A 17,737-nucleotide genomic window follows, 5' to 3' on the forward strand; every position below is an offset into this window, starting at 1 on the left:
CTGAAAACCCGCACTAACACATGGTTGGTTACACTAACAGTATTGCAGTTTTCATGTAGCATAATTTTGGCCAGCTAAACAACGATCAAGCAACATTATGGACTAAATGTTCAAATTCTTTTGCTGCAGGATTATTTTGCTTTGACAATACTGGTGAAATTAAGATCCAACACCTGTATGCAGCATAACAATGCCAGGGAGCTGTCCGCCCTTCCCTGCTTATAATAACTACTACTAATTAATGATGAAGCATGCGACTATACCCACAGCACAACACCGTCCCGTCCACATTGTTACACCGTTAAAAACAGGAGCATGAAATAGTTTCACACGAGAACATGACAAATGCCACAGTTAAAACTAGTCTGATTTGATTGAATTATGTATAGGATTGAATATTGCTAATATTGTTAAGGCTGACTAATAATTTGTATTTGGGATGTATTTCTGTATTATATTTATTCACAATGTTGTCTCTGATATAGTGATTTATGAGATCTTAATTCTATAATAGCTCACCCCCTACATCGCTATTGTGTTTCTAAAACCGAACACCTTCAACTATGCACTCAAGGTTGAGCTTGTTGAACCGTGGCGACATAAGCTAAGGCAGCAATGACGTCACCCTGTGTGTGCGAGAGTCTTTTTCTGGCGTATAGGAGACTGGGCCCAGCATTTATGACATGGTAAGAGATTCCCAGCAGACAGCAGACACACAATAGGACCTCAGACAAGCATTTGGGCCTAATAGTCTAGTCAGTTACAAGGTCTTTAGCAAAACAACAGGGTACTCAGTGTTTTTTAAAAGCAACAGTTTATTCCTCTGTAATAAAAAACATGTTTAACGCAATTATAATGCAATTACTTAGGTACTATTTAATACAACGTTGTTTCTTTAGTTAATACACAGGTAGAAGAGCAATTAACATATGTAGAGTCATCTTCAGCTGAGGATCGCTCCAGAGAAATTCAGTGTGACAGTCATATTGTCATCAGTCAGTGTAATATACACTGTATCCATCTCTGATTGGTGTAAAGGCCCCCAATCCTTTAGAGCATCTAATGATCTATTATCAGATCACGCTCCAATAACCCTAACACCTGGTTTGAATTTATTAATGATTGTATGACAGGCAGACACACACACACATTCTTCAGGGGGCATCTAATGATGGCTTATCATATTACGCTCCAATATCCCACCACCTGATTTGAATTAATAAATTACTGTCCGGGACGACTTGAAACCTGAGTCTTAAATGGTCTTAATTCCTTATGGGTAGGCCGTCATTGTAAATAAGAATTTGTTCTAAACTGACTTGCCTAGTTAAATAAAGGTTAAATAAAATAAAATAACTGTAGAAAGCTACTTTTAAGAGGGCCAATTGTAAAAAGTAGTAGTATATAGAAAATAAAGTGCAATTCGAGATGCATCCATGGATCTATACCTCTACTACTAAATCTGTTTCATATTACACGATCTGGACAAGTCTGAAGTGGCCTGGCCAGCAGCAATCAGCGAGCCAGACCTCGGTTCAAATAGTACTTTCGGTGTTTAAAATACTTTCTCCGTTGGATTGAGCTTGGCCCTGAATGCCAGGTGGGCAGGGTTTGAACTTTTGGGACTATTGCATTGGTTCCATTACGCCAGCTCAATCAAGAGCAGCTAAACTATTTGAAAGAACCAAATACAATTTGGACCCAGGTCTGCTCTACTCAGAGCCAGCTGCCTCAATAAGAGCCAAGGCCATATTTGTCTATTAAGGGCTGTGTGTCAGAACAGATGAGAGACTAGTATTTTTAGCAGCGAGTCATCGGCTGCGGCAGTGTTTATATGATCCATCAGCGTGCTTGTACTGATAAGAGTGTGTACAACATGCAGCACAGGGGACTGACTGCCCTGTCAAGTGTCCAAGAGATCTAGTTCAACACTGACTTATGTAGCTTTTAAATAAAGTACATATTGGTATTGGTGCTCAAAGCATCTTGTGGAAAGACAACAATATGCTGCAAAGTATTTTAAGTTAGTCAATCTTTTTGCTTCCTTGCTTCCTTTATAAACCTGTATTTATAAATCACCTCTCATATTGTCCTGTGCTCTAGCACAAGTCACCCTGATTATCCACCTATACCGTGACAATCACAGTCTTTATCCGTTTACTGGGTGACATGACATAAACAGCTACATCTGATCTGGGCAGCTCGGCCTATAGTCTGGTCTGTTCTGACTGAGACAGAGGGTATCATTGTGACATTACTGGCACTTCAATCTCAGCTAACAGAAGGACAACGAGGGCAACCGGGGCAGTTGTTGTTTGTGTGGTTTAACAGCGTGCAGGCTGTAAAGCAGGACTTTTAAAGATGGCTACGTATACTACTACAGAGTTAGCGTGTGGTGGTGTTGCCAGGATGAAAAGACAGACAGGCAATTAAAAGGGCAGCTGCTGTGGGGTCCTAAAGTCTTAGCCTCAGTACAAGCTAGTCTGTAATTTAACACGATGCTCTGGTGCCACGGTGCAAACAAAGTATGATGATGTTATACAGTAGCATGTACCATGTAAGACCAAAGTCATAGTGATATGATATACACAGTAATACTGTATGAGGATGTCAATATGAGGTCATCTTGTGACCGTTAAGTCAAAGCGGTTAATTGTCCAAGTTTGAATTAAGTCACAGGGGGACATGTGTACTATCAGAAGTGTGTAATACAGTATGCTAATATCAAGATGTCTCTAAATGTAAGTTGCAGGTGCAGTATAACTGTGTATAATGTTAGACTATTTTGTGAAATAAAGAGTAGCCTAATACTATGGAATAAATATTATTTGAATAATCTATGGAATAATGATGGCATATTGTTCAAATGTAATCGGTTGTAAAAATGGTGAAATCTCAATAACAAAATCCACCCGTGGTCTATAATATACATGTCTAAATTAGCGCCAGCACTGACGTGATGTCTTTATGATGTGGAAACGTACCTCTTCGTAAGACCATATGACAACTCTACAAGCCAGTAGCACCACAAACCAAGAGGTGCTAATCCTCACAAAGATTCAGTTGCTTCTCAATGTTCCGAACGAAACCACAACGATCTAAATATCTACATTAGTCTCTTGTCCATATTTGACAATTTGAACCCAGCAGACGCTTAACCCTGTGAAGAAGCTGTGTTGTTACGTTTCACAAACAAAATGCCCCTTATGTGGCGCTATAGACCTTCATGTGTGCGAGAAAACAACATGGCTGCTGTGTCCATCAATGTCTAAAACAACTTTCTCTTGGGACCTTGCCCACCCCTAATCCAATTGGTCTCTCGCCTTCTAGTTCTAGAGTGTTGGATCGGAGCTGATGGTTGGTCGGGTTGGGCTGTGTCAAGTCATGGGGTTCTATATATGATTTGATTGATAGTGCAAGATACTAAATTTAGCCAGCATGTGAGCACATTCATCAGAACACGAAAGGACAGGGCCCAGTCAAAAGCTTTTGCATCCGGGAAGGGTCTGGGGTTGTGTGGTGGGTATGTGGGTATGTGGATAAGTGTTCATGTCTACAGCTGGTTTGCAAAACTTTGTTGTCTCGTTTAACCATGCTTGGTGCGAAACAAGCTGTTACTGCTCTGCTGCCGGTTCCTCTATAATGCAATGGTCTATGACCCTGATACGAATTGTAGTTCCTCCATAGAAGCTAAATGTTAAGGCTACATAATGTATTTATTTATTCGTTTTAAACAGTGGGACCCAAATCTCTGATTAAAAGCTGTGTTTTATAGCTCCGGTTGTTTACATTTTCTCATCCATCTATTCCCTGTTTGTTTCTAGCACCAGCGTGTCCGACGGCAATGATAACAAGCCCCAGCCAGTGGGTGGTGTCCAGGGCCAGCTGAGTGGTGGGGGTGGGACCCACCAGAACCACCAGAACACACAGCTCCTCTTGACACCCGCCAGTATCCAGCTAGCCCATCTCCAGGCCCAGCTCACCTTCCACCGCCTTAAACTGGCCCAGAGTGCTGTGGGGGGCAACGCTAACTCTGCAAACGCAGCCAGCATCCTTAATCAGGTCTGTTACAGAATTTATTGGTTTGCCTGTATTTTTTTTGGTACTTTGGAATGCAAGCTTTTATTTTCTCAATTTTACTTTTATTTCCTCAATCAGGTCTGTAACAGGGTTGGTTGGTTTTCTTATATTTACATATCTGGGAATTTTATTCTGAAATGCAAACTCTTATTTTCACACACTTTTTAAGTGTTTCAAGTGTTCACACTTTTTGTCTGTTTTCGAGACTAATGTTTTTGAATCTATCTTCTCCCTCAATCAGGTCCTTGCCAATGTGGCCATGTCCCAGCCCCTCTTCAACCAGCTCCGCGCCTCGGCCATGGTCAGTAATCCCCAAGCAGTTGGTGGTGGTTTCCACTCCAGTGCCCTAGCCTTCCAACTGCCTCCACCACCGCCGCCACCGCCGCCACCGCCGCCACCCCCCAACTCTGCCCTGGGGACTTTGGTAGGGGCCGGATTCAACCAGAATCATGGTAATCTGAGGCTGAACCATTACGGAGGTGGGGGTGTTTCTGGGAACCAACAGCAGCAGCAACAGGCCAACCAGCATGGTGGATCAGACTACGGCAAGAAAGCTGGCTCAACATACCCTTCAGATATGGATAGGCGTCTCCAGTATGGCTTCACAGGGGGGACGTCGGTGGCGTTGAGTGAAACTGGAGAGGGACAAGGACAGTACGTGCCAATCATGACTCAGGCAAAGAGTACAAACCAAGGCTTTCAGATTGACTTCTATGGTCAGAGTCAACAACAACAGGCTGGGTTCGGTGTTGGGAATCAAAACTATCAGAACAAGAATGCTTTTAATGAGCAGCAGTGGAAAAGCCCAGGTAACATGAGCCACGCGGGAAAAGGGTTGGACATGGTTTCCAATACTGCCACAGTATGGATGGGGACTGGGCAGCCAGTCCGTGCCAGAGAGGATCTGTACAATCCAGAGGAGCCAACCTCTGAACCCAAGTTAAATTCCGGCGGTGGGGGAGTTACTTCCTCGTTCGGAGCAGGCATGTGTGGCACCAAGGGGTTTGTGGGATACCACAAGCAGCCCCTGCAGGGGGGAGAGGAGACCCTGTCTACAGGTGGTTCCGTACAACTCCAACCTCACCAGCTGAATGACTTCCACACCGTGACGCCATCCCACCTGCCCCACCAGTGCACCATCTGTGAGAAGAAGGTCTACAACCTCAAGGTGGGTGGAGCTCACTGGACGGGGATTATATCATTTCCCTTGGACAGTATGTCACTTCCTGTGGAGAAACATGTACTTCCTGTAAAGTCTTGAACAAGCTTGGTGACACTCCTATTAGAATGTATTGCTCTTTGAAACTGAGATGCAGGCATAGACGATGTGGGAAAATATGGTTTTATTCTAGTGAACATATATCATCAATCCGTTTCAATTTTCATGTACTGTAGTGTGTGAACCATAGAGATCCTATTAAATTACTGGAGGGGCTATGACATAAAGCCTCAAAGTTCCAGAATGGAGTGAAAATGTCAGCCATATTGGTCAGGGAGAAATCCAGACCAGTCTGATTGGAATGAATGGCAGCCATATTGGTCAGGGAGAAATCCAGACCAGTCTGATTGGAATGAATGGCAGCAGAGGCATAATCCTGACTTAATTATGCAGGAAATAAAAGTAAGGCGTGTGATATATCGGAAATTGTGTAATGGAATTATTGTCAACTTAAAATATTGTCATATAATTATATATACAGTTTATACAGGTTTTATACCAATTTTCTGTATAAATAGCCTCTAAAATGATCAGGAATCAAGGTAAGACCCAGGCGCAGGCTGTCGAGGTAACAATGTTTATTGTCGCAACAATGGCAGACAAAGACAGGTCAAGGCAGGCAGGGTTGGAAGATCCAGGGTAAGGCCAAGGTACAGGATGGCAGGCAGACTCAGGGTCAGGGACAGGCAGAGTTCAGTAATCCAGAGGTGGAGCAACAGTAGGGTCAGGACAGGCAGAGTTCAGTAATCCAGAGCAACAGGGATCTGGGACAGTCAGGAGAGGCAGACACAGGTCAGTCAGAGAGGTGGGCGGGTACAGGGTCAGGACAAGCAGAGATCAAAAACCAGGAGGACGAGGAAAGAGAGGCTGGGAAATGATAGGAGCTGACAGGAAAACGCTGGTTAGCTTGAACGAACAAGACGAACTGGCAACAAACAGACAGAGAACACAGGTATAAATACACAGGACATAATTTGGAAGTGGGGCGACACCTGGAGGGGGTGGAGACAGGCATGAGGACAGGTGAAACAGATCAGGGCATGACAAAAATATATGTAAACAGACCATTAATGTCTCTATTTTAGTTTTCTTTGAATGATGTGAGTGCTATTATATGATACAATCAGTACTTGTTGCATTTACAACTTGTCTAAGTCCTGTCATCAACTGATGTCAGCCAGTGTATGGCTGTGGGTTGACTGCATTGTTTCAATGGAATGTTGGCATATTGGCAGTTTATTTGAATAATTATTGGAATCATTCCTCTAAAACTGTCTGGCTAGCTAGCTGACAAACACAGTGCAGATAAATTCTTCAAATCATTATTTTACACAATATCTTATCACAACACTGGCAAACCATGGTTTGCTTCCTGACCAAAATGGCTGACATTTATCCCATCATAAGAAGGTTCATGTAGATTCTATGGTGTAAATATTGAACTCAATCCCTTTAGCATCTTGCTCTTTCTAATGTTAAGCTCTGTAATAGATCCTTTGCTCAACAACTACTAGTTCATTAGTGTGTGTGAACTGAACTGTAAATGGCCTGTTCCTTGAACAGGGTGTGAGGAACAGTTTAGTTTTACTGTGGTGTGCGGGTTATAACATCATTACCCAACAGAGCCAACTACAGTTAGCCTGGTCCCAGATCTGTTTGTGTGGTCTAGCCAACTCCTTTGGGACTCATATATCCCATTGGCATGACAAGTTGGCTCTACAGCACAAACAGATCTGAGACCAGGCAAACTGTAGCTGCTCCAGAAGCAGTTGCTCTCCGCTCTAAGTCGTTGCCCCTTTAATTATAGTCCAGCCACCCATGATCAGGGCCAGACACACAGGGGGAGGAATGTTGCTGTCCTCAAAGGGGGTGCACTGAGGTAGGGTATAGCGTTCAGCGAGTCAGCGTCTATCTATCTGACTGGGTTTGGTTGGATGTGTGTTTTCAGGACTGGGACCAGCACGTGAAAGGTAAACTACACCTGCAGAACCGCTTGCTGTACTCTGAAGGGTGAGTTATAGGGATGAGTTATAGGGAGGTCAAATAGATTAGACAGCACGTTGATATGCTTCTGTGTGATCTAGAAACGGCTTTCTGCTTCCTGTCTAGGAATAGGGAGTGACTGACAACAAATGACTCATGTGTGACGTGCTCCACTCATACTGTGGGTTGTGAAGGACAGTATTGAGGCTGCCTTTCAGATAGATACAGTATAGGCTAAAACTAGTTCTTAAATGTGTTCTGTTTTGATCTTGTTTTGACATTTTGTGTAATGTGTGCTCCACTGTGGGTTTGAGAAGTATTTTCAGTCAGATATAAGGAAAAAACCCTTTACAATAGGGTACCATTCATATAGAGTTTAAAGGGTTTATAACTACATTAATGGTTATTTAATCATTTGTAAATGCATTATAAATCATGAATAACATAATTAGAAACGGTTTAGAAAGGGTACCTTATTGCAAAGTATTAAAAAAAACGTTTCCTAAATGTAGTACATTTTTGTGTTGCGTAGCAGTTGAGTTGCATGTGCATCACTGAAAGTTTGTTCTTAGGGTACTTTTCAGTCAGATATAGCCTACAAAATTGTAATAACTTTAATGATTAAGCCATTATACCTGTTTATACATGCTTTATAAGTTACTTAATGTATTAGTTTCTGTCCTTATGTTGTAAGTTTAATTGTCATACTCTTGTGACCATTAAGTCATGTCTTCACCTTATTCTGATCTCCTCCGTTATTCCCAAAGTAAATATCCCCGGACAGTCGAGCATTAGATCTTTACACTTGTGTTCCATATACAGCCTTAATGGCTTTTGAATATGAGACTTGAGGTCTCCAGTCACAAGATTTAGCAACAGCCAGGCATGGACAGTCGAGGGGAGGGTAGTCAGTCTGTCAGAAATCTAAAACTAGTCTCCGGTAGTGTCCCTGCAGCAGGGGCATAATGCCCAAAACATTGGTGTAATTAATACCCATTAAATCATGGGGATATACTGTATATAGAGTGTGCAACATTCTTTATTTCATTTTCTTTCATACGTTCACTTTTCCATTAGTCAGCCAGATAGACTAGCCAGGGAGGACAGAGCAGTGCAGGTAGACAGATCACTCAATCAGTTAGTCAGGAAACTAAAACAAGCCTCTCGTGGCGTCCGGTTCTGTCCGCAGTGCTACAATCACAGCCGGAGCCGCCTACTACGGTCCCGCCGGGTCGTCTGAAGGATGCCTAAACAACGTCGGAGTGAATAACTCCATGGCTTACTCTTCCACCGCCAATCAAGGTAGGTTGGAGTGTGTGTCTGTGTCTCAAAGACTTCGGGTTGGAGGTTGAAGGTCAATGTTGTGGTGTTTGTAAGAGGGGAAATATGTGATATGTGGTAGATATGCGGTAGATGGGGGTGGAACTGCTGCTATTTTTAGACTGCAGGGTGCATGGCATGGGTCTCATTTTGGATTTTTCGATCTCGGGAGTAGGGAGCAGATCGGGCTAACTGGATCGTGCATGTGTTCATATCATCTCAATATGGTACTTATAAAACACAAATAAAACTTGTAATATCGATGTAAATTACTATTACTAATTGTGCATCTTGTATTTTACACTATTTGTCTGGGGTTTATAGTTTTTTTCAGTAAAGATTACAGTATTTTGAGAGTACAACTTATTTTTGGGCTCCCGAGTGTCGCAGCGGTCTAAGGCACTGCATCTCAGTGCAAGAGGCGTCCCTTAAGTCCCTGGTTCGATTCCAGGCTGTATCACATCCGGCCGTGATTGGGAGTCCCATAGGACGGCGCACAATTGGCCCAGCGTCGTCCGGGTTTGGCTGGGGTAGGCCGTCATTGTAAATAAGAATTTGTTCTTAACTGGCTTGCCTAGTTAAATAAAGATTAAATAAAATAATAATAATAATAAAATAATAGAAATGTGGTATTTTCTTATCGGAGCCAATATTATTATTTTTTAAGGTGAGCTTGTGAAGTAGGCTGGTCCTTTAATTTCAAGAACAGCCATGATACAAACATAACAAGCAAAACTAGGATAGCATGACAACATTTTAACATAGGTCATTGTGATTTTCTGGTTTCTTCACAGTCAAGAATTAACACAACATAAACTTCCCTCGATCCCATGTGTTTCATGGTCCTGTCGTTCCTGTTTCCTCCACATTTATCCAGATGTTTCATCCGGAGCTAACCTACCAGCTGGAGTAATGAGAACCTATCCCATGTCAGGGGCTGGATTTACCCAACTCCCACCTGGGTCAAAGGTCAGACAAATGTTTTGGCTTTCGCTTATCAAGATTAGGGGATATGTGCTCCTGCTGTGTGTGGATGTAAATTCGTGAAGGCTAAATATGACAGATTGTACAGTTTGGGTTACATAAACTTGTAAAAGGTCAGATAAACGTTTGGCTTTCTCTTATCAAGATCCGTTAGAATGCTGCTGTGAAACAAAAACTGTAAATGCCCTACTGAATGAGATATAAGGACTGTAGTTTGGGTAACGCTTTCCTTAATAAGCATGATTAAACCATTTAAAGGTCAATGTTTTGGATTTTGTATATCAAGATTAGTGAATACATGCTTTTGTGAAATACATATAGTACATTTGGGCTGAATGACAGATTGATTTTATGGTAACACTTTATAATGACTTTATAATATAAAATATTACTTTAATTTAACAAGTCAACATGCATCAACTATTTATACGTAGTAAATACACTATCAATAAATGAGTAGTAATAGTGCATTTATAAACATGTATAAGCATTGCAAATTCTAAGCATTATATGCATTACAATCATTTATAAAATACTAAAAAGCATTTAGTATGGCTTATTAATTAAAGTTACGGAGTGGCTGCAGATCCATGTTTTCTGGAACCCTCTTCCCGACAGCTAAAGGTCTGAAGCTTCTTCGCATGTGCAGGGATTTTCTACTTTGCGCACAGCAGAGATGAAAGAGGAAGAGAGACATCCCACTCCCTCGTTTTGTTTTGTTTTAATGGAAGTCAATGAACTAAGTAGACCAGACCCATGCTATCACAGCTTAAGTAGACAGGAACCGACAATTTTTTTCAATGGTGACTGGCCTGAGTGAAGTATTTTAATTTAACCACCATCTTTGGCGCACAGTCTCTGCTCTTACAGTTATTAATATAATTGAACGTGTCTATCCCGGCCTGCCTCTGTGCCTAGAGAGAGCATGGCAGAGGAAGGGCTCAACACGGGGGCCCAACATGGGGGCACATAGTAGGCTATGTATTTGTGCCAAGATGTATTTTTCATGTTGTATGTCAGTTTCTCCAGTCAGTTCTACTTATTTGATTTATTTTTTAAATACAGTATATTTTTTTATTTCAAGAACTAAAGAGCCATTTTGACTGAGATGTGCACTCTTGTTTTAGTTTGACCACTGGCTTCCCTCCACATCTCTCTGGTTTTGAGCGTACGCACTTCAACTGTGTTTCAGCTATTAGGATTTCTAAGCTGTGGTGGCGGATGGGGTTGTGTGTTGTGTCAGTGGATAATAACGGACCAGCGAAAGGCCTTGTTGACAGCTGTGGATCCAGAGAGAAGCTTTTGTCTTTGCTAGACAACTTAACTCCGTTTAAACTGATATCTCCGGCAAACTATGTAATTAAATGCCTGGCTTGAAAACGCGTGTGTGAAATGAACAGATTTAAGCTTTCTCTTTAGTGATAAAATGGGTCTAATGGACTTTATCACAACCATATGCGAGGACTCTACAGTGCAAAGCGGCAAAAAAAGACATTGGCTGTGGCAAGATAGATTTTCATAATCACGGTTCATTTTTGTTGCTTTTTATACTATTTGTTGATGTTGTGAGTTGATTTGATTTCTAACTGATATATCCGACTACAAACTATGTAATTAAATGCCTGGCTTGTAAACACAGATTTCAGCTTTCTCTTTAGTGATGAAAGGGGTCGAACTGATTAAATCGCAACCGTATGCGAAGATGTAGTTACACAGCTACAAAACCCCCGTAGACTTTGGCCAGATAATAACGGTTTATACATGTAACTGTTGAACTGTTGGTATTAATTTACTTGGAGTATGAATAGATCTTTTTACGTGTGTTATTTCATTTTCTGTCAAGGGGTGAGTGCAGCTGGTGCATGGAAGTCAGGTGCAGGAGAGCAGAGATGAGTGGACAAAGCACTTTACTTAGGCAACCATTTGCACAGAACGCAACCGCATCACAAAACAAATGCCCAACAAACAAGTGGGGCAGCACAAAGTACAAAAACCCAAGTACAAAGTACCAGCTGCCACAAAGCACGGGCATAAAACAAAACCCGGTGCAAACCAGCCGGAAGCGTGCCAACCTTGACAATAAACAATACCCCACACAGACATGGGGGGGACAGAGGGTTAAATACACGACAAGTAATGGGGGAAATGTAAACGAGGTGTGTGGGAAAACAAGACAAAACAAATGGAAAATGAAAGGTGGATGGGCGATGGCTAGAAGACCGGTGACGTCGACCGCCGAACAAGGAGAGGAACCGACTTCAGTGGAAGTCGTGACATTTTCAGTATAGCTTTTTTTAAATGATAGATTCATCCTTTTTCACCAATGATCCATTCTATTTTATTCTGTTATATTATATTATTTGTGCCATGTGGTATATGTAAGAAACAGTTGTTACACCCCGTTACACCACATGACAGGTTGGCTTGGAGGTGCCACGTGGCCAAGACACCCTCTCCATCAGGAGAGGTGGTGAGGAGAGGGGTGACGTGGGTGCCTGCATCCGTGTGTGTGTGTGTCTGTGCGCATCTGTGTGTGTGTGTGTCTGGCAGCATACTTTTTGATGTGAGGTCTTACTTGGGTTTACTTGAGGTGTAGAGTATCGCCATGACGGCTTGTCGGGCTATTTCAGCGTGGCATTTATAGGTGGCCATTTTATCTGTGGAATTAATTGAGGAAACTTTTTGAGCTATTTCTTGTCCGAGGTGAAGTATTTTTAAGTCGTTGAATGGAGGATTTGACTGAGTGATAGTCATCTATAGCGAGAAAATATGGAGCTCAAGTCCCATCATGTTTTTTATGTTGCTGTGTCTGTGTCTGCTTTATCCCTATTTTGACTTGGAATAGGCCTCCGTCCCTTTCCACTATGAACATGTTCACATTTCTTCCTTGGAACAACACACTGATGCCTATTGCATTGCACCAACAAACATATGTCTTCATTGTCAACTGTTGTTAGGCAACACCTTTTATCATTGTCAATTGTTGTTAGGCAACACCTTTTATCATTGTCAACTGTTGTTAGGCAACACCTTTTATCATTGTCAACTGTTGTTAGGCAACACCTTTTATCATTGTCAACTGTTGTTAGGCAACACCTTTTATCATTGTCAACTGTTGTTAGGCAACACCTTTTATCATTGTCAACTGTTGTTAGGCAACACCTTTTATCATTGTCAACTGTTGTCAGGCAACACCTTTTATCATTTGTCAACGGTTGTTAGGCAACACCTTTTATCATTGTCAACTGTTGTTAGGCAACACCTTTTATCATTGTCAACTGTTGTTAGGCAACACCTTGTATCATTGTCAACTGTTGTTAGCAACACCTTTTAACATTGTCAGCTGTTGTTAGGCAACACCTTTAATTGGAGATTTAAAAACATTTGATGTGAATTGTGGAACTCCTACAAAAAACTAGCCTGGTTCCCGACCTGTCTGTTCGGTCTTACCAAGTTGGCAAGCACAAACAGATGTGGGACCAGGCTAGAAAGGCTTCCACAGAAACCTATGTATCTGTTTGACACCCTTTGATGTACGAGGCCTTTTATCATGTCCGTGGTGTGCTAATGTTGGACCTGTAAACACTACACCCGTCCCTCCCAACAACCCAACAGATGGAGGTGGTGTTGTTCCCAGCGAAAGACAAGCCTTGCAGGGCAGCCTATAGCAAAATGACTTTGGTGGTCTGTTAAAACAGATTTAATAGTCAACAGACACTCTATCAGCTAAACTGTCAACTAGTCTATGGTACGGTTTGAGACTTTTTTGTGATTTTGTAGTAGCACACTTGAATATCAAGTTCCAAATTATTCTAACATAATGATTTGCATTCATAGCCTAGGTCTTTGCAATTTATTTTTCTCAAACTCAAAGTACCTGATACAAGCACTGCTGATATTTTCATTTATCTTTAGTAGTAGTATTGATATGCAGAGTCCAATTAAATATAGTGCTTAACTACAATGCATTATACATGAAAACAATATGTCACGCCTTGGTCTTAGTATTTTGTGTTTTAGTTCATTAGTTGGTCAGGCCAGGGTGTGACATGGGTTTATGTTATTGTGTTGTCGTATTGGGGTTTTTGTAGGCATTGGGATTGTGGTTGATTAGGGGTGTGTTTAGTTTAGGTTTGGCTGCCTGAGGCGGTTCTCAATAAGAGTCAGGTGATTCTTGTTGTCTCTGATGGGGAACCATATTTAGGTAGCCTGGGTTTCACTGTGTATTTCGTGGGTGATTGTTCCTGTCTCTGTGTAGTTTCACCAGATAGGCTGTAATTAGGTTTCACGTTCCGTTTTGTTGTTTTGTATTTATTAGTTATTTCATGTATAGTTCCGTTTTTTCTTCATTAAAAAACATGAGTAACCAACACGCTGCATTTCGGTCCGACTCTCATTCAACAAACGAAGAATGCCGTTGCACAATATGCAAAAGTGTCTTTAATTTAAAGGCCAAATGAAATAACTGAAACAGAATCGAGACCTCAAGCACACACACAGATCCACAGGAGGGCTTGGCGGTGCAGAGAGGTTGGGTTTTAAACCAAGGGGACTCCACGGCGATCCAAGGCGTGGCCGGGCCCTCTGTTTTAGGAACGCCGGGAGAAACTGAACGTTGTGGTCAGCACCCTGGTCGTACAACAACAAGGATCTAACGTTCATCCAACGTTGGATAAACTAACAGGAATGTCTCTCGAGGGGAACAGCACGCTGCTCGTCATAACGTTTGATTGAGAGTGTAAAGTATACACTTTACACTCACTTTACCCAGTTCAAAATTAAACGTTGAGCGTGTAAAGTGTATAGTTCAAAACTAAACGTTGAGAGTGTAAAGTGTATAGTTCAAAATTAAACGTTGAGAGTGTAAAGTGTATAGTTCAAAATTAAACGTTGAGAGTGTAAAGTGTATAGTTCAAAATTAAACGTTGAGAGTGTAAAGTGTATAGTTCAAAATTAAACGTTGAGAGTGTAAAGTGTATAGTTCAAAATTAAAAATTAAAGTTCAAAATTGAGAGTGTAAAGTGTATAGTTCAAAATTAAACGTTGAGAGTGTAAAGTGTATAGTTCAAAATTAAACGTTGAGAGTGTAAAGTGTATAGTTCAAAATTAAACATTGAGAATGTAAAGTGTATAGTTCAAAATTAAACATTGAGATTGTAAAGTGTATATATCAAAATTAAACGTTGAGAATGTAAAGTGTATCGTTCAAAATTAAAGGTTTGGTTGAGAGTATAAAGTGGTCCATTAAATCGCAGTCAGGGTCTGGTAAGCATCATTTAAAAGCTTGGTCTATTGCAAACATGACTAACCAAGTTATAAAATAGGATCTTACAGTGTAAGGCTTTCACAAGGCAATTCAGAGAAGCAGATCGTACATTTGGTGCGCATGGAATAGAGTCATCCGAGCATTCAGATGCATGGTCCTCACATTGTCTTCACAATACAACAAACATAGACTCATTCTGTTCAGGACAACCCAGAGTATAACACCATGTCATCTTGTAACTGGACATCAAACATGATATGGACATGTGAATTGTACATCTGGACTGACAGGTGTTTGGCTTGTATGACATCGAAGCAGTATTTATAATAATCCTCATCGTCTCATCTTTCTAAATACATAGAGTCCTTGAGGCAACTTCTTGTCGCTCGCGGTGCTCATGTTCAGAATGGTTGTCAGTCAAAACCCATTCATAGCTGTGAAGCGCAAAGCCTGAGCTCTGACGTCATGTATAGCATGTTACTGTACAGCCACTGCTCTCCAATGTAAGAGCCTATTAGTGTCCAAATCTGCCACTTTCAACCCATATAGGTATGGGTGTAAAGGGCTGTGGGTTTTGTGTTTTGTCTATGGGGCGGAACTACTGCTGAGACTGCTGAGAGTGGAAGTGGAAATTTGCAAGCATGTTTGATTGACTCTTGGTAGCAGTATCAAAACATTCACTGGTGCACAAAAACATCTCTCTCTCTCTCTCTCTCGCTCTCTTTTTTTTCCATCTGTCTTTCTTGTAATTGATTGCAAAGTCAATATCAATTGAACACTGACATCAAAGACCATCACATGTAAACCATGTGATAAACATCACAATGTCATATCATTCCAGTCGCACGTTTCAAATGTGGTTTACCAGCAGCAATGACATTTGCCAGGCCGTTCCGGTAACTTAGCTAACTGCCTCATGTATTTGTACAATTGTAACTTCACTTCATTTCCTGATGAATAGGTCATCAGACCACAGTTCAAATACTATTTGAAATCTTTCAAATACTAACAGTTTGCTCTAGTCTGCCTTGACTGCCAGATGGGCGGGGATTGCACTTTTACAACTATTCTATTGGTTCCATCGCGCTCGGTGAAGCTCAAGTAAGCCCAGATAAAGTATTAGAAACAGTATTTGAACCCAGATCTGAAGGTCAGATAGTGTGTGATTTGTAATACAATCTCCCAACAGAAATGCAGCTCCCTGTACCCCAGTAAACCCAATCACGTTTACGAGATGTATAAATCATCTGCCGTTGTCAGCCTCCACACACTAATCAACAGCAACACTCCAGTCCATCCACAGCTGTTGTAGATCAGCTAAATGAGTCATATACACACTAACAATGTCCAATGTCAACGTAAGGACTAGTGTTTCCTTTTGGTCTGCAATATACTACAATACATAGATTTATAGTAAAGAAATGGTCTTTAACCACTGATACAATGTGAAGCTTTTTTTTTGTTACACCATTCTAAATAGTTCCAATTGAAGCAAGGGGTAATGTCATTGCTGCTGTAGGTAGCCTAGTGGTTAGAGCACTTGGGCCAGTAACCCGAAAGGTTGCTAGATCGAATCCCCGAGCTGACAAGGTAAAAAATCTGTCTTTCTGCCCCTGAACAAGGCAGTTAACCCACTGTTCCTAGGCCGTCATTAAAAATAAGAATTTGTTCTTAACTGACTTGCCTAGTTAAATAAAGGTTAAGAAGCGTTGACATCTTTCCACAGCCCAAGAACATTTACACTGTATGACCCTCAAGTCAGGGGTAAGGCTCAGGCTGTATAAAAGTATGAAGAGGTCTAGCCCTTAACCAGTGATACAAGGTCAGACATTCATCCTCCTAATGGTTTATGACTAGGGTAATCTGATCCAAGATCTGTGATTTAGAAGCGTCAACGTCTTCCCCAAGCCCAGAAACAGACACTGTTTGACCCTCAATTTATGGATCCAAAGGATGTAAAAGCATGAACAAGTGTCCAGATCGCTGGACCACATATTTACAAGGCAAACACTCTGACTGATACAACCCGACGACCGGCCGGGCCGGTGGCAAAACTCCTCTTCCCTCTTTCACCTCAAGGACATTAACAGCCTGTTGCTGTCTATTTTTGTAGCTGTTTACTGACTGGGCTGCTGTGACCTTTCGTGTGTGTGTGTGTGTGTGTGTGTGTGTGTGTGTGTGTGTGTGTGTCTGTGTGTGTGTGTGTGTCTGTGTGTGTGTGTGTGTGTGTGTGTGTGCGCTAGCTAGATAGCTAGCTTAGTTTAGTGGTAGTTGGCACAGAGCCGCTAATAGAATTATCACTCTCGCATCTGAAACCGTTAAAATCAGGTGGCAGGCCAGGGGCAGTTAAACGACAGTTATTTAACTCTGTAGGCAATCAGGGCTTTGGATAGATTAACATTGGGGATAGCGGATTAGTCTAGGGTATAGCAGCACAGTAGCAATGTTCTTTACATAAACTACCTACTAATCTTGGGGTGTAACATTTTGCTTCTAATCGTAGGTTTTATGGGATGAGCAGCACAGTAGCAATGCTCTTTTCACAAACTGAATACTAATTTGTAACATGTTGGTTCTAATCTTGGGGTGTAACATCTTGGTTCTAATCTTGGTATGTAACATCTTGGTTCTAATGTTGGGGTGTACCATCTTGGTTGTAATTTTGTGGTGTAACATCTTGGTTCTAATCTTGTGGTGTAACATTTTGGTTCTAATCTTTGGGTGTAACATCTTGGTTCTAATCTTGGGGTGTAACATCTTGGTTCTAATATTGGGTTGAGGGGAGGATTATAGGGTAGCAGCATAGTAGCAATGTTCTTTTGGCACAACTTTCCCAACTCATCACATCTACTAGTATAGTCTAGTTTTCTGTCTATTATCAAATG

The 17,737-nt window shown here is 41.5% G+C and overlaps 1 protein-coding gene across 1 annotated transcript in view; it reads left to right on the plus strand.

Moving 5' to 3' along the window:
• rbm20 (RNA binding motif protein 20) overlaps positions 1-17,737 on the plus strand; it is a 69,026-nt gene that overhangs the window by 37,822 nt on the left and 13,467 nt on the right. Inside the window, 5 exon segments of the mRNA XM_064954509.1 lie at positions 3,825-4,062; positions 4,322-5,248; positions 7,248-7,309; positions 8,472-8,584; positions 9,480-9,571. Coding sequence (XP_064810581.1) covers positions 3,825-4,062; positions 4,322-5,248; positions 7,248-7,309; positions 8,472-8,584; positions 9,480-9,571 — 1,432 coding nt within the window.

This window comes from Oncorhynchus masou, chromosome 5 (genome assembly GCF_036934945.1).
Source record: "Oncorhynchus masou masou isolate Uvic2021 chromosome 5, UVic_Omas_1.1, whole genome shotgun sequence".
Lineage (NCBI taxonomy): Eukaryota > Metazoa > Chordata > Actinopteri > Salmoniformes > Salmonidae > Oncorhynchus > Oncorhynchus masou.